Consider the following 21,988-nt stretch of genomic DNA (forward strand, 5'->3'; position numbering starts at 1 on the left):
GACCGTGGCAAGGCAAATGCGTGATCGTACCGCTCCTCATGATCATGTTTTATGATGTGGTTCTGGGAAGACTCTGATAATAATTGTATTGAAAACTTTTTTGTAATAACTTTATGAAACTGGGTTGTTTTTGAAAATTTTAAATTGGTTGAAATTTTTAGAGTGTTACATGAATACTTGAAACTTAACGGTTTTGGTTAATTAATGGATTTAACGGTTTTTATTATAAATATAAATGTTTTCAAAAGTTTAAATTTATTGAAAATTTTGGGACACTACAAATTGGTATCAGAGCACAGCTTGAGCAGTCGTGTCTTTTTATGCCTGTGAGGGACCTAATGCGCAATTAAAATACATTTTGGGGACTGTCTGAGTTAAAAAAATAAGTTAGGGACTAGACATGAAAATTACCCCAAACCATAAGAACCATTCGTGTAATTTACTCATAATTAAATAAAGACAAAATTACAAAAATGGTGTAACACTCGCAGATTTGGACTAGTCAATTTAGAGACAATAAGCATCAAAAATGACTTTTTGATTGAAGATTACTTAGAATAATAATCTTAACCAAGTTATAGTATATGTTATAAGGATTCTGTACATATAAAGAACGCTGAAATCCGACTTATAACGAATAAGTTATGACTCGTCGAAGTTTTACAATTAAAAAAACACGACACCTTGTAACTTAAAAAGTGATTTTTTGATAAATTACTCTTTAGTCTTAGCAATTTAAACGAAAGTTGTAGTATACGTTAAACCGAGAGCGTGCGTAAAAAGAACGCCCAAATCTAACTTCGTATGAGAAAGTTATGATTTTCTAAGATTTAGCATAGTAGTGCACAACCCAGAATTCGAATTTTAGATCGATCGATTTTTAGCTGACACAATCTAGACGATAACTGATGATCTCGTTAATAGGATCTCAACGATAAAAAGACAGTCGAAAACGGAGTTCGTATGTAAAAGTTTTGAATTTTACATGGTCGTTAACAGTGTAATCTTCTTATACTGTTAAATTTAAAATTAGTCGAGAATTAGCTGACGGAGTCTAACGAAAGTTATAGAGTACGTCGTCACCTACGTGTGGATATAATGAACGTCGAAAACGGGGTTTGTATGCGAAAGTTACAAAATTTAGAAGTCGGAAGGGTGATGCTGCGAAGGGTGTGACGTGGCCAAATCCTGGCCCTTGCTTTCTCCCCACGCCTTGCCACCAGCTTGTGACACTTAGCACTCAACTCGATGAGTTGGAGGCTCAAACCTCGCCGAGTTGACCCATTTTCAACTTATAAATACCATGCGAGGCTCACTCATTTTCCTCACACCTTAACCATTATCTCTCTCTCTCCCAAGCCCTAGTACATCCCAAGTGCTAAGAGGCAAGTCCCGGAGCGCCTGAAGGCTTCGAGAAGAAGAGCTTTTTGGCTCGGATGTTCTGCCCCCGTAGAGCCCGGTTCCTAGCCAAACCCCCGGTAAGTGAGATATGTCTACCCTACTTTAAGAATAACTTATGTTTAAATTTATTATCGTTTTTAGGAACTTATAAACAATATATATTATAAAGTATGATATAAAAAGTGTTATTATAATATCTATTAACTAATTGCGGTATGGTGAATCCGGTTTGAAGGGTCGTCTGGGTTGTTGGATTTCAGAAGTGCTATAATGCCAAAATGGTCATGCCTTCCGGTGTTTCATGTTTGGCGCCTGTCTGTACATAGTGATTGAAATGTATTGTTTAACACTTATAAAACAATATCACTTGTAAATAGTCGCGATAAATATTAGACTAAAAACTAGTGGTAATGATAGTAGGTTTCATCGAAGAAAATTATAATTGATAGAAGCGAAGCGCTGCCTGGGTTTGGAATCATCACCTTAACAAGTGAGTGCATAATTACTTTCATCTTACACATGAATATGAAGTATTTAATATATATTATGTGCTATGTGTGCATATTATATGTGTTCTTGATATATATATATATATATATATATATATATATATATATATATATATATATATTGGATGAATCGAAGTTACATGTTTTAGTTGATGTAAACTATATATGTATTTTATACCATTAAAAATATTGTGTAAAAATGGGTAGATGAATGATGAGGGATGAAAGATGATATAGATGAACATTGACAGCTATGGACTTAGTGCCCTATAGATGAACATTGGCAGCTTCGCCATAACCTGTACATGTTTTTGAACTACGATGTACTCTAAACATCCTAGCAGCTGCGCCTAAAGGATAATATCGACAGCTGCACCTAATAGAGAACGTCATAATCCTGGCAGCTGCTCCTAAATGATAATATTGACAGTTGTGCCTAATAGATAACATTGGCAGTAGTGCCATTGGCAATTACAAACTTCGTGCCTATTCCTTAGGAGAATCCTTAGGAATGAATGAGTAAATGATTGATAATTCTTAGGGTAGATCCTTAAGAAATAAAGAAGATAATGGAGATGGGTAACTGAGTTAATTGTTTGATGATGAAACATAATAACTTTATTATTGTGGGTTGAAAACCCTATGTATTCACCAGGTTTCCCAACCTGACCCGCTCAGCTTATTCATATCACAAGTGTCGATATGAAGCTATATTTCACTGAGAGATTAAAGGAGATGTAAATCACTATTGTAAATGAATGTAAGATCTATTTATGCTTATGTTTCTGTATTGACAATGACATCCCAAAGTTTTAATATAAACAAAATACATTTCTTCGGAAATGCTTTGATAATATATTTATCATGTTTTCTGGGAACAAATTTCGCAATATTATTCTTTAAAATTGAATACTCTGATTTTCAAATAAGCATAAATAAAAATTTTTAAATGAACATGAATTTGGGGATGTCACAAATGGTCAATATGGTTTACCAAATGTCACAAACTCAGTCCCTGCTAATTTGTTTTATGGAAATGGTCCCACTGGTTTGCAAAAGTTGCATGAATGGCCCTTTTTAGTAACTCCGTCAATATTCGCCCGTTAGGCCATATCACATGGGAGTATTTTGGTATTTTCAAGTGTAACAGGGACTAAATTCATAACATTTGATAAACCATAGGGACTATTTCTTTCCATCTTCATTTTAACCATACGATTTAGAACGTACAATTAAAATGAAATATGTATTTTAAAAAAGATATATAACCGAATAGGTTTTTATGTTTTTTAAATACATATAACCGAAAAATGGTTTTTTGAAAACCGATTGGACCAAACCGAAAACATATTCGGTTGATTTTGCCTTCCAATACAATGTAATAACATATTATACGAAAATGTATTTTTTTAAAGACATAAAAAAATATATTTTACGTAAAATAAATACAATAAAATACATTTTGTTTTATTTAAAAAAAATTATGTAAAAAAAGTTTTTTGTAATTTATTTATTGTTTATGTTTTATCGATTTTGTTATCATATAAATTAATTTTAAGAAGAAATAAACCAAGTGAGCATTCAACTCAATTGGTTATCCCCCCTTTCTTCAGCCATTTATTTGTCTTTTAAAATAAACTTCAAAAATAGTTATTGTGGTTTACCAAATGTTACGAATTCAGTCCCTGTTACACTTGAAAAGACCAAAATACCCCCACATGGGAGGCACGTGATATGGCCTAACGACCGAATATTGACGGGGTTACTAAAAAAGGTTATCCATGCAACTTTTGCAAACCACAGGGACTATTTGCATAAAAAAAATTTAACAAGAACTGAGTTTGTAACCTTTGGTAAACTATAAAGACCATTTTTGTAATTTTGTCTTGAATAGATAATTTAATAGTTAAAGGCTTTATTAATTTAAAATTAATAAAATTATGTTTTTGGTCTTTTATTTTGTTGATAAAGAAGGTTCTAAGAAAACTCAAAATGTTTTATGAAATAAAATGAGTTCTTAGTGGTCATTCAAGATATAATATATTTCATTCACTAAACCCTAATTGCTTCCTAAAACCATGTAACACATCTCGTTAGGGTATAATTGAAATTATAATTAAGAAAAACATTTATAGAAAAATTCCCAAAAATTTAGAGCTTATGTTTGTGTAAAATACTTTGGTCCCAAAATAATATACTTAAACCAAGTTCGAAAACACAAGGCTATTAAGAATAAGCATATCAAGAAAAGATTCAAGATCAGCACACATTATGTAGCCTTCTTAAATTTCAAGCTAATCACTAACCCAAGCTTGAGTTTTCAACCTAAAAACATCATATTTTTGGACAATTTGTCATGGGGACGGAAAGATTAAGAAGTTAACATTTAAATGAATAAATGTTTGGTCAACAGTGACGTTGTTTAACTGCCAAAAACTTTTAAAAAAGATACATGAAATAACATTGTACTTTTATTTTTTTGTTATCAATCAAAATCATGAAATTTTAAAAATATTTCTCATAAAATAAACTTATAGATAAAAATGGTCAATCTTAGAACTTCCAACTGCATTTTTTGATGAAAATGAAAAAAGAAACATCTCCCACCTAAGGTATGAAAATTAAGAAAAATGATGAAATTGGAGTCCTTCATGAATGATCTATTCCATTTCATTAGGAAAAAAACAAACAATTGTTTTATTTCAGTGGAATAACTCATTCCATTCCTTATCCGATTTTACCATACCAAATAGTAAAAAGAAATATTACAAGAGAAGTAAAACTAAGAATTTTTAAAACGATATTTTTCAATAAAATCTAATTGAAATGAAGAATTAGTTGTTAGTTTAAGTAATAAAGAGATATATGACACAAATAATAAAAAATCTTCATAATGTATTCGACACATGCACTAAGCTGTAATTTATAGGAGAAAACCCCAAGCTTAGATTATGTATGCAAAACTTTGTCATAAAAAACAAATACACAAGTCTATGTAATCTTGACTGCTTTTTTCATAATATCCACTGATATCAATTGATCATTTGATCCAATGTGTATAGTCTGAGATGTTTTCATTCGTTTTTTCTTGACCATTGTTTACACATTAAAGAAACGGTCAAAATGGATACAATAATATGCTAACATCCATATTTTGCTCTAACAAATCCCCAACTTTTTATGTATTAATTTCTACTTAATGTTACATTTATGGACAACATTTTTGGTATCTACCTGTATTTCTCATCTAAACCAACACCCTTAGTTGCCTAGTGGCATCATGTTTGCATACTCCCAATCCATTTTCCTATAAAAATATAAAACGGTACAAAAAAGCCTTTAGATGGATGGATTTGGATTAACAAGATACAAAATAAGTAAAAGACCACACTTATAATTCTCACCACTCAAATCATTGATTTTACTTTGTGCTTCCTGTCAAATTGAAAGAGGAATAAATGTTAGTCAAAACTCATAACCAAAATGGTTAAGGGCATCAAGAAACCCATACGATGACTAAATCCAAAAAGTGGCTAAGTCTCATCCCACACCCAATTATGAAAATACATAATCAATCTTTAGAATCATACTTCATAAAGGTGGTGGTACTTGTAATTCTTTATGTTATATTGAGAAGATTAAAAGGAGAGTTGATAAAGTTGACGATGAGAATGACAATCCGAGAGTTTAGGCTAACAATCAAAAGCCCTATATCTGACAAAATCAAAGAAATATAAATTTGTTTGCTGATTTAAAAAAAAAAAAAAAAAAGGAGATTTTATAGGGTTTTGTCGTCATCCAGAGTTGAATTTGAAGATATTTTAGCTGGAATTTGATCAAAACCCCTACTCCGACTACCCAGTCTCTGACTCGGGTTGAAATTTGTGTGGCGTTCCTTTGTTTAATAAAATAAATCATGTCCGTTATGATTTGGGAATGGTGCTAATAGGTAAAAGATAAAATGTTGGTGCTTACAAACTGTTTGATGAATTGCCAAGGCGCATTATGAGGAAAAAAAAGCTAGAAGAGCATATGGTGTCTCCTCTGTGTTTGTCTCTATTGAAGCCAAATTGAGTGAGCCATAAGAATTCAATATTAAATGTTTGAGGAAACGCTTCAGATCTACAGTAGACGTGGATGAGGAGGATGATGATCAAGCTTGGGAGTTGGGAAGATGAGATTGCTGATGGAGAAGAAGAGGAAGATGATGACATAGAACCACAATGTTCAATTTACAATGAACCTTGATATTGTGTGATTATGTGTTAATCTTAGGTAGAGCATGAAATGTTGAGGGGGAAAAAGAAGAAAGATGAGTCTTTGAAACATATAAATTGGTCTCTGTCTCCTTGGCTGTATATTACTCGTCTTTTTCGTATATACCTCTCTCATGGTACATGTACTTTCTGATCAAAAGATCATCAATTTTTATGGAACAAATTAAGGATCTTTTCATGACAAAATTTGCGGTTGGGCATATTGTGGACTCCGGAACCCCATCTCTTCATGCTACCACAATTTCTCACCTGAATAAACTCCAAAGAAGGATATTTGACTGTAGAATCCCCAGAGTAGAAGCTCTTTAGTTTGTGCAATTGTATAAGATTAATATGGGTAAGTCTAGGGAACTCAATGTCATTATGAGTTGTTTGCTCATCACCACCAGAAATCACTACCATCAAACTGTTACACCCCCAAATCGCTAAACGTCTCAGATTGGAAAGCCCTTGTGCTACACTTAACGGGAATAGCACCGACAAGGAAGTACAATGTACAACTTCAATGGCTTGTAGATTACGCAAGCTTATATATTGAAATGAACAATCAAAAAGAAGCTTCAGGTTCTTAAGGTCAGTCAGACAGATTTGTTCCACTTGGGAGAAATACTTTTCCTTTGTTGTTTTCCTTTGACCAAGCATCAGGTCATTGGATGCAACAAAAGTTTGTGTTGCATCCTCATCCTCATCTGTTATCTTCACCAAGCATGAAGCATTTTCACAACTAATCATTTGAATAAACTTTAATTCATCAATAGTACTCTCTCCATAGAGGTCTGGTATGATGTTATCCAAACCTGCTATCTCCGTCAGTATTATACCATCACTTACCTGAAACAGTTTCTTGATTGGCATCTTGAACGGGAACTTAGAACTTTCAATGTGTAGTCGACGTTTTAAATATGATTCTTTCAACTTGTAGTTTCTTGATCCTATCTCAGATAAAAACATTTTGCCCTTACAAAATTGAAAATAGAATTCTTTCAACTTTTCGAAGCAGGTGCCTTCGGGAAAAAGATGACAATTATCTGAATGCATTGATAAATGCAGAGCTCTGAAGGATTTCAAGTTACTTATTTCCATAAGTCCAAGGCGAGACACAGGGTTGCTATGATGGGTTCCAAAATACAACTCTTCCAACCAAGTGAGCTTTGATATGACACCAGGCGCTACATCAGATAAATAAGGACATCCCCCCGCATCCAACAGCCTTAAGTTTGTCAATTCACCTATCTCTTCAGGAATCACTTTAATTCCGGTACCTCTCACCTTTAGAATCTCAAGGTCTTTTAGCTCCCCAACTATACAAATTTCATTAAGAGATTCATTCCAACTTAGATCTAGCGTGATGAGTTTTGTGAGCAGCTTCAGCGATTGTGGGAGGGATGTGATTTTATTATAAGACATATCTAAAACTTTAACTTCTTTCATGCCTCCAAAGAATTCATCAGGAATAACTGAAAGATCATTTTTTCGTATAAGGAAAGTATCAAGGAGTGGGAAATGAAGCTGATGATGTGGAAGCTTTTCAATTCTATTATCCATGAGTGAGATCTTGGTGTAGCTGTCTGAGGTTCTGTTTCTTGGTTGCCATTCTGTCATATCTTTATTTCCAGCCTCCACTAAAAACTTCTCCTTCTCTTCACCTTCAGAAGAAGAAGTTATTAACAAAGCCACATCACGCACAACATCATGCATTTTTACTTTCTCTCCCGGCTCAGACAATAACAAGCAAGAGGATGTGAGTGTGTCAACTGCCATTCGGACTCTTTTTTCTGCATCATTAATGCTGTCCAGATCTTTAAATATCCCTATACCTACCCCATATTCTGCTAGGCTTAACAGAGATATGATTCCATCCTCCTTGAACAAACTACACAACAAGAAGCATGATTTAGCTTCTTTGCTATCAAGCAAGTCATAGCTCAGCTTCAAATGAGTAAATGCTTTCCTTATCTCTGGAGCAATCTCTAGAGGGGCATGCTTTCTTAGTCGGTCAAGTGCCGCCTCCCATATATCAATTTTTTTATTTTTTAAAGCATTTCCCACGGCTTGAATGATAAGTGGCAATCCACCACATTCTTCAGTCACCTCTTTTGCAATTATCTCCAGACTGGAGTCATTCGCTAACTTTTCATCGCCAACAATACGCTTGAGGAGGACCCACGCTTCTTTCTTCGTCAATATGTTTACACAGATATTCCTATCAACATTCATCCCTTCACATACATTTCTGCTTCTAGACGTCAACAAGATCTTGCAATTCATGTGCTCATTCCCACATGGTATGCCCACATCAGAGAGGACTAGCTTTTTCCATATGTCATCTAAAATGATAAGAACCTTCTCCTTATTAATGATTATACGCTTTGCTGCTTTTTCAACATTTTTTTGAATCTCTTTAACATCTACAGTCTGTGAGACAGTTATAAACACAATCTCTGCAAATAGATTCTTCACTTCTGCAGCAACTTCGTTGGCTAATGTGGTTTTCCCTACACCCCCTGATCCATAAATTCCAACCATCTGTATGCTCTCATCTTTGATCGCTTCAATGATTTCCCTCAACGCCAACTTGTGGGTATCAATATCATCAAGATTTTTTGTTTGGTAAAGGTCTACCAATCTTGGGGTGGGAGCGGGAATGGAGACGCAATTTTGATGAGTTTCACCATCTTTTTGTTGATCCAGAAGAAAAGAGGTGTTGTTTATCGCCATCTTACTGTAATGGTAGAGGATGCCCAAATTGACGCAAGGTCGTAAGTTAAAGCACGTATTCTTGGCGTTGGCTACTTCTTCAAGAAACTCTTCCACCTTGGATAGTTCAATTTCTGCCTTGTCCATCCACTCTTGCACACCAGCTAAGAGAATTTCTCCATTTCCTTCAGCCGCATCGATTCGTTGTTGAATCCTACCCCTCATACCCTTGAGCTTTCGAGCTTCACTCTCCAACTTGCCAACATTTTTAGTGTAATTTCGGATGTAATCAATCTCCCGTTTAGCCCCACTAAACAACAAGTCCACTATTTTCCCAGCCACAGTATTAGCAACCTCCTCCGCCATTCTAGCTGGGTTACTTTTCTTTTCTGATGGTTTGGATGGCAAAGTAGTCGACAATATAGCAGATCTTGAAACAAGAAACGTTTATGCTAAAACAGAAAAGAGAAGAAGATAGTCTTTCTTTAGATATGAAAAACAATATTATGATTAACCAAAAATCGAAGGCCTTGATTGCTAAGATTGTACACAAAATGAAGATGAGAGTGGTTGATTGGCTTACAAAAGCTGTAAACGATAAGAGTGAATATTGTACACAAAAAGTGTTAGGTGTGGTGGCAGACCAAGACCAAGAAAAAGGAAAAGGCAAAAAAAAAAAAAAAAATTTGAAGTTGGCAGTCACTATCATTTTTTGGCACACACAAGAGTCAAAGAAATTTGGTAATGGTGATGATTCTACCCTCGAAGAGTTTAATTAATCCACTAAAATTTATAATGCAATGACAACTATACCCTTTGTTTAAATATGTAGTGGATTTTAGTTCCTTTTTGGGTACTGTTTTTTTGTAAGTCGATTATACCAAAAACAATGTATTGACAGTTCTTTTGCTCATACTTTACTGTTTACACTTTACACCACCATATTTCTTTTTACTTTTTTTTTTAATATTTTGACAATAAATCCCTTAGCTATTCCTTTTTAATTTAGATATAACACAAACAAAAATATAAGGATTGACAAAATTAATGGGGAAATAAAGATTTGTTGTAATCTTCAAATTTTACTCATTATGAAGATAAAAGACAACGATAAGCTTTTTTCATCTTGTCCATCTTTAGACTTACTACCTATATGTCTTTTAGGTTAGTTCCAAACTGAATGGTGTTTGGGTAAACCTAAAACCATATGCAATTCTATTTGTATCAAATCATGTTTATGTCGTAATTATTAAGATGAAACTTATAGTTCTTGTAAATAAAAAAGTAAAAAGTATTTCAACTTTTCATTCATTTGTTATATGGATATTTATTCTTCCACTACCTATTTTTATCTATCAATAAAATTTTATGGTTAATTGACAAATATGCCCCTTATTTAAGTAGACAGTGTATGTAGTTTTAATTATTCACTTTAGATATTATTTTGTTTCAAAAACACGAACGACACACATGGTCTTCCTCATCCACCCTACTACATTCTCTCTCTCTCTCTCTCTCTCTCTCTCTCTCTCTCTCTCTCTCTCTCTCTCTCTCTCTCTCTCTCTCATATTAACCAAAACCAGGAATGATTTGAGTTTTTCTAACATGAACATGTGTGTTCCAATTTTTGGGTCTTTCTCTTTCTAGGTTTTAGTTTTTAATACATCCTGCAAATTTGAATGGTTTTAGTGCTTTAAACATTTGGGTTCGATTTTTTTGCAAGGATCTATTTGTAAAATTCGATGCTTGTAAAAGATTATAAAGTTAATATCATTTTCATTCATTGTTGATAGGAGTGTTACTTCTTGTTGATTAGGATTGAAGTTGGAGCGGTTGATGAAGAAGCGTGTGGTTGATTTAGCAGGTTGCCTTGGAAAAAGTGGGAATGTTGAAGTTGATGGAAAGTGTGTTCCTCCAAAAACATTTGAAGACTATGTCAAACTTTATCTACAATATTCTCAAGAACCTCTAAAATACTTTTTAATAGCTATCACCGATAATAATTACTTCTTTTTAATTTAATTGGTAGTTTATGGATACTAATAGTCTATTATTGTATGGGATTTATGAGAAAGTGAATGAAAGATGGGAGATTTGTGTTAGTATGGCTGATGGGCATTTTGAACAAGTACTTTTTCTTGTGTTGGGTTAATCCGATTTATGAGTGCAGGGGCATTTTAGGAAAGTTATATATTTAAGTTTTGTTTGATAGTTTTACAGTTTGATAAGGTTTCTATTTTACTGACTTCATCTTTTAGATTTAGAGTTTGAGTAGGATACTATCTTAATTAGTGTAAATAATTGTAGTCATTTGTTTTGTTAATGCAATTTCGGTGCTTCTATTTAGTGTAACTTTGTTAGCAAGAAACCTGTTTTTTTTTTTTTTTTTCATTTAGTTTTGTTTCTTCCAAACACAACAAAGAATTTGTTTAGTTTATTACTTGGTGTTAATCATTTAAGTTTTTTTGGTTTAGTTGCTAACTTCAACTTATGTATAACTTTTCATTTTTTTTTATTAAACATGTGAGTTTTGTGAACAATATATGCTACTCTCAAGGCTCATAATGTAAAGAATTACTTGTGGGTATTTGTCAATGTTCTAATTGAAAATCTTGCATTTGATTCACAAATAAAAAATATTTTAACAATCAAACAAAGCACATGTGTGAACTCACCCCAAAGTTCTTAAAAAAAGGTATGCAAATTAAACATGCTCAGTTTTATTTCTTGATCTGATGCATTCACAAAAGTAAGCTGTTATTTTGTGATTTGTTTTGCAGTGGCGAAATATGATATTGTGAAAAAGCTATCTTAAGAAAACTGATGGTAACAAGAGGGGAAAACTGTTGTGTCTGGATTATTTGTTGTGGGACAAGATTAATATGGTGTGCTTCCATTAAAAGGTAAATTGTTGAGTGTGACGCCTTGTTCTCGAGTTTTTTTTGTAAATTCAATAAAGGGAAGGGAAGGAAAATTTGATAGAAAGAAATGGAGGGGAAGGAAAATATTCATTATTTCGTGTTCCCAAGTTCGAAGGAAAGGAAAGGAAAATTTTAAGTTTTTGTGTTCCCGAGTTAGGAAAAAAAAAGAAAATAAAACATAAAATTTTCCTTCCCCTCACTTTCTTCCCAAATCCGCCCAATTTGGAAGGAAAATATGGCTCTAAAATCCTTTCCCTCCCCTCATTTTCCTTCCATTAATGAAACTCAAGAACAACCTTTTTCCTTCGACACCCCTCACTTTCCCTTTGTATCCTTCCATTTCCCTCCTTAAGTAGAACTAGGGAACAAGGCGTGAGGAAGCAAGTCCCAAACATTTGCAAGAAAATTCTGAAAATGCATAACATAAAGACAATGTCAAATCTTTGAGATATGGTTACCTGATGATAATGGGTGTGCCAAATTCTTTACATAACATAGTGTACTTTCAAAATACACTAACCATTATTAATAGTGGTATGACTTTTTGGTCACTCATTTTTGACCCTATTAACCTTTTTCTACTTATAAGTCATAGCATATTTGATCATATTTTCCCGAAATATGAAACACTCTATTGTTACCATTTGTCTATGCTAATCCTTAGTGACGGTTGTTGATGGAAATTTCTCAATTGTCACGATATATATATATATATATATATATATATATATATATATATATATATATATATATATATGTGTGTGTGTGTGTGTGTGTGTATACATATATGTGTATGTGTATGTGTGTGTGTTAAATAATGAAAAAATGATTTCACCGCTCTTTTATTTAGGCTAAGTTTGATATTAAACGGATTGGGTTTAGTTAGTATTTTTGGCTGATTCGGTTTGATCAGCCTGTTTGATAAAGGCCAAACCCAATTGACTTGGTCAGTCATCGATGACTCGTCTACATACCCGACCCTTACTTTAAATGTGGCTGACACAAAATAAAGATTGTTGTGCCTAAAAAAAATAAACGCGGCTTCATCGATCCGTTGTTCTCCCTTCCTTCTTTAATACAAACCTATTTGAAGTGAACTCTTTTGGGCCGGTTAGATATCACCGTCTCAAGTAGAGTCGTCGGCCTCCGACTATCGCCAACGCCTACCTCCACAGTGCTTCGTCTTTTTTTTTTTAATCAGTTGAAAAAATGGTGCTGCTGATACTTTTGTATGTATGTTTGATGAATGAAATCACAATTATATTTTATGTTGTTATTTATGTTGGTATGTTTTATGTATGAAAATATGGATTAAGCTTTAATTTCTTCATACAATGTATAAAAATCTAAAATCAAAATTCTTGCTTGTATGATCTAATGTATGAAATCTGAATTCTGCTTGTATGATCTTGTTATGAAATCTATTTTTTTGTTATGAAATCATAATTTATGAAATCGTAATTTATAAAATCTTGGTATAGATCAGAACTTTTTGGTATGAAATCGAAACTTATGCTCTACATTTGTGTTAGGTTGGTTGGTTTATTAGATTTTGTCTTTGAAATCATATTTATGAAATCAGATTCATGTTGGTTTATGAAATCAAAATTATGTTTGTTTGTGAAATCAAATTTATGTTCTATATTTATATTAGGTTGGTTGATTTATCATTGCTTTTATCCTAGAAATGACAAATAAGAGACCTAGAGATAGGTGGAAGTTGGAATGCGTGGACAAAATGTTTCTGGAAACATGTATACATGAACTAACAACTAACGGTAGGGAGGGTAGTGGCTTAAAAGGAAGCTCATTGAATGTATTAATGGAAAAACTGAAAAATATTCAAACTTTTATTGTTGACAAAAAAAACATACGAAAAATTGATATGACTGCTTAAAAGCAAAGTGTGTTGTTTGCTTGAAACTTAAAAACAAAATTGGGGTATCTTTATAATCTTGTAACAAACACATTCAATATGAGTGATGTAGAATGGGATACGAGGGCGAAGGTATTTAAAAAAAATGTTTCTTTTGTTTTACTAGTTTGATAATATTTATTAAATTTTCAAACAGTTGAACAAGTTTGTAGACAAATTGATACATGCATCCCTATGTTGCCCTAGTCTTTGTACCCTGTTGTTTGATGGGGTGACATCGACTGACCGTTCACAGATGGTAGCCATCTTCTACATTCCCTCATCTCATTGAATAGGATTATGCATGTAGATGTGCTCGTTGATCAACAACTCATTATAGGGGAAGAGGAAAATGTGAATGTTATTAAAATGTATTGAGAACTTGTGGTTTGATACAATATTCATCTTTGTATGGGCTGAATAGGAGGGCATAACACATGATTCACGAGTTTTGAAAGAATTTGCATTTAATCAGCCTTTCGGATTTCCATTTCCTCAACGAGGTTTATAATCTTTCTATATTTTTTATTATTAAATACATTATATCTATTCTTTATATAATAGGTGTCACACTTACATACAAATATTACTTTTGTGATGCGACATATACTAACACTCGTGAATTTATGACTCCCTACCGCAATATGAGGTATTGGTTAGCCCGTTTTCGACTACGATAAACGTTAACTAAAGAAGAAAGATTCAATCATGCTCATACACAACTCAGTAATGTTTTTGAATGTGCTTATGGTATATTGAAGGCGAGATGTTCAATCACAAAACAAATGGTTCCTTATCCATTTGCAGTACAAAGAAACATAATCATTACTTATTTTGCAGTCCATAATTTTATAAGGAATTAAAATATTCAAAATGACTTATTTACAGACTTTGAAGAAAACATTATGGTTACTAACGTGCAAGATGGAGAAAATGATGGACAAAACACACAAGGCATAGAATGAACTTTCAGAAAGCATTGAATATATGTGTATTTCACGTGACCATATTGCTAATCAACTACTTTCAAATGGTCATTTTCATCATTCAAACACGTAACCATATTTTACGTGACCATATTGCTAACCAACTAACAGTCATTTTCCATCTTAATGTCATTGTTGGTCTCATGATCATGACCCATATCTTCGTAGTTCGCACTTCGCATATGAATTATGAAGACTACTTTTGGTTAGTAAGTGTGAGTGAAGATCAAAAGAATGGGCTTCACATTTTTAAGTTATTTTATTCTGAAGTCCAAGTTTATATTGAATATTTTGGTTATCAACTAATTTACCAGGCATGTCTCGTAGTGATAAGTTTATTAAATGTTTTTCGGGGCTCCATCATATTCACTGAAAAAACTCATAGGGTGATTCAAAGCAGATATTTTTCTAGGATATTTGACAATTAATTTTATCTTCTATTTTAGGGGATCGTGTAACAAAGGTTATCTCATCTGTTAATCTTTGTGTTGCTAATGTTATCTTTTGACTTTTGAAACATAGTGTTTGTGTAAGAAACCGGTGGATGGTATTGTTTTACTAACTTTTTATTCAATCAACGTTAATATTATTTTTTTCATCAGTCGTTGTCTTTTGGAAATCCTTGCTTGAACACCAAAGTTTGGTGTTAAGTAAAAGTTGGACATTTGAGTTAGACATGAACAATAAGACCTGCTTCAGGTCGGTTCCGGAAAAGAAAAACCAAGATCGGACCAAAGGCCGGAAAAAAAATTGGTCAAGAATGGTCTGAAAAATAAAACCAGACTGTTTCGAAACCGATCAAAGACCAGTCTGAATCCAACCCGAGACATGTCTCAAAAAAGAATAGAAACCAAGTTTATATACATATAATTTTTGTGTCATTTACATATTTGTTAATCACACATTACCCAACTTCTTCCCTTCTTTATTTTATTAAATTTTAGTATATAATTACCCAAATTCTTCCAACTAGTTAATCATACATATGTACATGGAAACACCCGAAACCGAAACCAAAAAACCAAAAAATATTGAAACCGAACCGAAAACCCCCTAAATTGAACAAAATAAAATATACAAAGAACACACGACACATGACCGAAAAAAATGCATGCAAAGACCACGGACCGGACCAAAAAAAACAGAGACCGGTCTAAAAAAGACCGGCCTAAGACTGTCCAAGTTTGGTCCGAAAATAGGATTTTTCCTAGACCGGTTTTAAAAAAATCGAACACTTCCGAGACCGACGAAAGATCAGGACCGCTAATATGCATTTTAGGGAAATTGTGATGGTTAATAAACCGATATCTAATTAACAAGTAAACTATTATACGAGTATTAAAACGTCGTTATATGAACAATGGTTAGTGATTTTAAGGGCGCGTTCGGCAAAACTAGCCGGTAGTTAGTAGCTGGCAGCGCTTTGTTAAACGTTATGTGAAATAGTTTTTAGATTTGGAGTGTTTTGTTTAAACTAAACGTTAAAAGCTTGTAGTGTCAAACAAGATTTTTGGTTTAAACGGAGCGTTTTGTCAAATCCTAGAACCTCCTGAATGCTCTGTGTCAAATGCTAGAACCTCCTAAATGCTCTGTGTCAAACATGCCCTAATGTTACGGTAATTGATTTTTCATAAAGGTCGAAATATTTTTTTCCATACGGGGCACTAATGATCATATATATGATCGTGTTAGGTCAAATGGTTAATATAACTCTTCGCAGGGACGGATCTTATAAGGGACTAGGGGGTTGTCTTTTTTTTTATATATATAATTAGTCCATTAGTATTAAAAAATTTACCTATTTGGCCTAAAGCTAAAAAAATTATTGTGGCCCCTCCTGATCTTTAAGTTTTATATATATTATATTTTCGGCCCCCAATTCAAAAGTTCAAGCTCTGTCACTGACTCTTCGGGTCAAAATAGTATGCTTTTCGATCATTTAATGAAAAATACACAAGCTAATTATTTTCAATTAAAAGAAAATTGTTAAATTGTTGCATAAAAAACTGTTTTCTTAGATACGTTATCATAACCATAACATAGTATCATTTTGCTATATCTCAAGAAATATAATCATAAAACTTACTAAATGAATTTTGCTGATTATGAATAGATAGACGCTTGCAAATGCAATGTCCTAAGACATAAAATTGGTCCCTATTTGTGCAATAGTTTATAGACTTCTGAATTTAGGATACACCTATCTAGTGTATGTATTCATGAAATTGAGAGAGTGTGAATTTGCTTATGGTGTGTGTTCATCCAAGAGATCAAAAAAATAGATTTCACTTGTTTAAATAAATAATAATTAATACTAATTTTCAGATTATCTCTTAAGACCCAGGATCCATCTTTTGACCATTAATATGTATCTAAATCACTAGGAATCCACTAGTAATTTAAAGCCCACAAACCTACACTAGTCCACGTCATGCTCTTAATCCATTATGATAAGAATTGGAGAGCAGGCCTTCTAAACTTAATAAAGTTTGATGTCCCCTCGGGACAAGTATCTTTGACAAACACCAACAATTTTTATCCTCAATTTGACTTTCAATAATAAGTTCTCTTAAGCTAGTCTAGAAATTGATAAATAATCACCTTAATCTAAGGTATAATAGGTATAATGCATATTCTTCCTTGTTATAAACTTAATAACAAGATTATGTTTATTTGATTTAGGAAAAGTTGCAAAGGAGTTGAACCTCATCATGTGGGGATCAGCAAAGGATTTCGAGACAGGACTAAGATAGGTCTAATATTTGTTGACTTTTTTTATACTTTCACAAATGTTTTAAGTATATTGACAATTATACCCATGCTCTATATAAATAAGATGGACCCTACCAACCTAACTCTCATCTTTATTATGTCTTTCCCCTCATTAAGTTAGAAAATCCAACAAAATTGCAAAAATGGTCCTTGTGGTTTGCAAAATTTTGTAGCTTTGGTCCAAAACGAAATGTTTGTGCAGCACTGGTCCAATTTTAGATACCTTGTGTGGTTTTTGGTCCCTATGGTTGTATTTTTTTGTGTTTTTGGTCCACATCCCACCTAAAATGACTAATATGCCCCTTAAATAATTATATTTTAATTTCTTTTATTTATTTTCTTATTCTTATAATAAAATAAAAAACAAAAACAAAATAAACTCACCTCTCTCTCTCTCTCATGATCTTTATACCCATCTCTTAAAATACCGACCCCTCATCTCTTCCATTGTAGTGTCGGAAAAAGAGCAGGAAGAAGCTACACCACTCTACTGCCCACCTCAATGAGCCTTCTGGCCACCTTGCTCCACCATAAACGACCAACACCTCCCATCGACTGCTACTTCCCCTTCCCCGTCGTGAATCACTAGAGCAAGCAAGAAAACCAAAAGTTGACTGCCACCCATCGCCGATGCAAACCACCACCGCCCACCACAGCTGATGTCGTCGATATCCCTTTCTCGGCCTCCCTTTCATCTCCAACTTATCTCTCTCCCTCGTTTTTCACTTCTTCGGCGAAGAGAGCCACCACAGTCGACTGTAGCAGCTCCTCTGCCTCCCCCTGTCGTGACCCACCACAATCAAACACCCCAACGCCGTTGTTGCCTTCTATATGTTCCTCGTCAAGTTAGCCACCCGCTGCCATCACAGCTCCACCATCACCACCCGATGCCGCCACCCCCGTTAAAGCAAACGCCACCAAACCACCCGCGACGTCATGCTTCTCGTCTGAACTCTTTTCTGGCCTCCTTCCCTTCGAAACCCCTAGCTACACCGAGCCCCCTTCCTTCGCATTCTTCTTCCGAGACAGAAGAGCACAAGAGCTGGAGCATTGGACCATCGATCGACCATGTGGCCTGTTCCCATTCGTATTTCTTTTTCTCCATCGGGCGAGCATCTTCATAATTTTGTGTATTTTGTGTGTGTTTGTGTGTATGTTTAAGAAGATGAACTTAAAGAACCCAGATTAAGATTTAGTGTGTGTGTGTTTGTGAAAGAGAGGGGGATGGTGGTGGGTTTTTTTATTTTGAATAAAAACTGATAATAAAAAAATGGAAAAACAAATTATAAGGGCATAATGGTCTTTTTAAGTAGATAGGGACCAAAAACAATAGAAATATCCAATTTTAGACTAATGGTGCTCCACATTTCGTTTTGAACCAAAAGCACATAAAATTAACAATCACAAGGACCATTTTTTCAATTTTGTCTAAAAAATTTAATACTCCCTCTATCCCAAATTGATAGTCCACTTTTGATTTTTGAAGTCTTTTTTCTTTAACTTTGACCTTAATATTTTTATTTGTGTTATATATTACTTAATAAAACTTATAACAATTAAAATATAATTCATTCATATATTTTGCATCAAGTATTATCTATCAAAATCAAAAATATTTAGAATTAAAATTGAAGAAAAAAAACTTCAAAAGTCAAAAGTGAACTATCAATTTGGAACCGAGGTAGTATAACTCAAGGCCCAAAATGTAACTCAGGTTTTCTGAAATCCAACTTCTAGAAAATTGCACCATTATGTAGCACACACTCAAAGCTTTATATTTTTCTTAAAAGGGGAAGGAATTTAAGCTCTCAGGTGACAAATGAAACATACTTATCTTTTACTGCTGAAAATGACACTACCAAAGAAGCACCATTATGTAGGAAGGGCATAATTGTCAATTTCCAGTGAAAGTAAAAAAAAAAAAAAAAAATCACCTACATGCAAAGTTGTAAGTTCAGAAACTTAAATCCCAAGCTTTTGAAAAATACAGTTATCTCTAAATTCAAAATATGTTAATTGATGAAAAATGATATGTCAAATGTTTTAAGGATTTTGATTAAATAAACAACTCAAATAAAAAGAGTCTACTATCTTATCACAAGTTATAATGCACATCAAAACATGAGCAATAACTCCCAAAAATCTTGCTTACAAACAATGTAGGTAGGAAATTTTAAAGAAGAAACGCAAATGTAAATTCACGAAAATCAAAAAAGACTAATTTGCCCTGGGAGCAGCCCACTCAACACTCAAGATAAGGTTATCATAACCATAACCATTAAGCTTAGCAATAGCTCTTTCACCCTCTTCCCTCCTGACAAAATTAACAAACCCAAACCCTCTGCTCATTCCAGTCTTCTGATCCATAGCCACATAAACCCTTGAAACATTCCCAAAAGGTCTGAACAGCTCCAGCAAATCAGGCTCACGGGTGTCCTCTGAAAGGTTATTGACCCGAACCGAGTTCTCATCATTCCTCCGCCTCATGTCTGCACCAGCAGTGGTTCGAACCGCACCTGCACGCATCGTGGGTGGGACATATGCACCCTTGGTTGCACCGGTTGCACCTGTGGCTGATGAGTCTGAAGGGTTTGGGTTCTCAGAGAAGGACTCAGTAGGCTGAGCCAAGTCCTTGTAAGGACACTTTGAGGTCCAATGGTCTCCTTTCTTCCCACATGTCCTGCATACCATCAATACAGCTCCTCCTTTCGACATTTGGGCTAATGGGTCTCCAGATGCATTTGAGTCTTCAGCTTTTGTACCTAAAAGACAAAACTTCGCATTCACAATCTGTATATCTAACAAGCAGCAATGAAATTGAGATAGATTCCTAAGTGTTTAAATCGGTAGCGATTGACTATTGTGATGATGATTGATATGTGCATAGTGAATTTTAACTGAAACTGTTGATCTAGGCAATAAACCTGATGTAGAGAACTAGGGCTAGATGTAAATAAAGTAATACAATTTAACATAATAATTATGAAGGATTGTTACAATTATATGAAATTTCAGATCTAGGGATGACGTACCTGGAGCCCTAGGTCGCTCAAAGATGATTTCCTCGGTTGAAACCATGGTGAGTCTGGCGCCGACGTCCTCTTGAACGGCATCACCGAACTTGGGCCAAGAACGCCTCTCCACGGCGCGCTTGCTGAGCCGAGCATTGGCGAGTTTACGGACGCGTGTGGTGGTGGTAATCTTAACCCGATTACCTTCGTCGTTGAATTTGTACTCAATAATCTTCTTCAAGCCGTGTTCGTCGGGTCCAATAACCTGTTTCGGCGGCAACAAATAGTCATAGTCACCGCCATCATCTTCTTCCTCCAATTCTCCCCATCTGGGTTTTTGAGCCATGTCTGCGAAGCTGCTAGAATTGTTGCTGCGGGAAAATTAGGGTAGGAGATTCGAAGTGGTAATGTGAATAAGATGAAGATGTAATGAAGTCGGTTGTTGTGATTCTCTAGGCTTCAAAATTTGGGCTGTATATTAAACGTGAATTTGGACTCTGGTTTTGGGCTTTTAGACCTCTATCAACTATCAGGTATAATCGTGATATCTAACTGGTTATAACTATTTTTAAATTGAGAATTAATTTTCAAATGGAGATTTGATAATCTAAAACCACTTATGTTTTTTTTGAAACAAAAATTCATAAAGTTTACGGATCACTTCTATAGACCCCTGCAACAGAAGAGGTGGATCAAACAACTGCAGACTGTAATAAGAAGCGTGTTTTTTTTGTTAACATCTGCAGACATTAAAAATTTAAAATAAACTAATTTAATACACCGAAAATTGTTTTTAAACATAGAAAATTTAATAATTGTAGTTTTAAAACATTGAAATAAATTTCATACAACCAAATTAGTTTTACAATAACATTTTGCAATAAAGTTCATACAACCAAACTTTAATAATTCTCATTCGATATTTTGCATCAATTGCTCAACAATTTCATCTCGTAACTTGGTTATATATTCACGGTCCGCTACAACTTGTAGTAAAAAGTGTATTTGTTTTTTTTAACGTCTGCAGAATACTGTAATAAACTGAAATAATAATAATAATAATAATAATAATAATAATAATAATAAATAAATAAATAAATAAAATAGTTTTAAATGGTTAAATTGAGGTATAAGATTTCTAAAAGGAATAGATATCTCCAATTTCTAAACTTTTTAAAATTTCACAACTCTATAACCTTTAATCCTAATCAAATCCCAACAACATTTGAAGGGTTATTTTTATAAATAAATATCCTAGCACTCTAACTACACATCTAACAATTCAAACTTGTTTTTTTTTTTCATTACACTATGTAATGTAATATGTATAAGCATTAACCTCAACTTCATATCACAAAGGGAAAATGACTCTTGAGGGTAATTAATATTTGCGCTTATACTCATTTGGTCTCTTTCCTTTTTTGTATTCAATATACCATTGAACTTGTTGTTTGTCTTCACCATAACCCTTTTGACCGGCTTTTGACCTGTGATAGTCA

The 21,988-nt window shown here is 33.8% G+C and overlaps 2 protein-coding genes and 1 long non-coding RNA gene across 4 annotated transcripts; 1 reads left to right on the forward strand and 2 right to left on the reverse strand.

Moving 5' to 3' along the window:
* Positions 1-4,904: 4,904 nt before the first annotated feature.
* On the reverse strand, positions 4,905-9,559 carry LOC145071090 (disease resistance protein At4g27190-like). The gene is made up of 3 exons (XM_079018011.1): positions 5,886-9,559; positions 5,315-5,345; positions 4,905-5,217 (listed from the first exon to the last, which is right to left on the reverse strand). Exon 1 carries the CDS (start codon positions 9,248-9,250, stop codon positions 6,332-6,334), a length of 2,919 nt encoding a protein of 972 aa, XP_078874137.1. The 5' UTR covers positions 9,251-9,559; the 3' UTR covers positions 4,905-5,217; positions 5,315-5,345; positions 5,886-6,331.
* An 804-nt stretch (positions 9,560-10,363) lies between these two features.
* LOC145071309 (uncharacterized) lies at positions 10,364-10,989 on the forward strand. Of its 2 annotated transcripts, none has more exons than XR_013690381.1 (2): positions 10,364-10,531; positions 10,701-10,989. It is a non-coding gene; the product is annotated as an uncharacterized LOC145071309 (long non-coding RNA). The 2 variants fall into 2 exon arrangements; XR_013690382.1 differs by having other exon boundaries at positions 10,364-10,497.
* An 8,563-nt stretch (positions 10,990-19,552) lies between these two features.
* Positions 19,553-20,923, reverse strand: LOC145068946 (uncharacterized). Its single transcript, XM_079015909.1, has 2 exons — positions 20,511-20,923; positions 19,553-20,240 (listed from the first exon to the last, which is right to left on the reverse strand). The coding sequence occupies exons 1-2, from the start codon at positions 20,833-20,835 to the stop codon at positions 19,696-19,698; spliced, it is 870 nt and encodes a 289-aa protein (XP_078872035.1). The 5' UTR covers positions 20,836-20,923; the 3' UTR covers positions 19,553-19,695.
* Positions 20,924-21,988: the final 1,065 nt, after the last annotated feature.

Source organism: Lactuca serriola, chromosome 8 (genome assembly GCF_051521515.1).
Source record: "Lactuca serriola cultivar US96UC23 chromosome 8, Lser_US96UC23_V15, whole genome shotgun sequence".
Taxonomy (NCBI): domain Eukaryota; kingdom Viridiplantae; phylum Streptophyta; class Magnoliopsida; order Asterales; family Asteraceae; genus Lactuca; species Lactuca serriola.

Excerpts from the sequence above, each read along its gene's own strand:
- LOC145071090 (XM_079018011.1), bottom strand. The coding sequence starts at position 9,250 with ATGGCGGAGGAGGTTGCTAATACTGTGGCTGGGAAAATAGTGGACTTG.
- LOC145068946 (XM_079015909.1), bottom strand. The coding sequence starts at position 20,835 with ATGGCTCAAAAACCCAGATGGGGAGAATTGGAGGAAGAAGATGATGGC. Across the intron at positions 20,241-20,510 it reads TGAGCGACCTAGGGCTCCAG|GTACAAAAGCTGAAGACTCA; the intron begins GTACGTCATCCC and ends TTTGTCTTTTAG.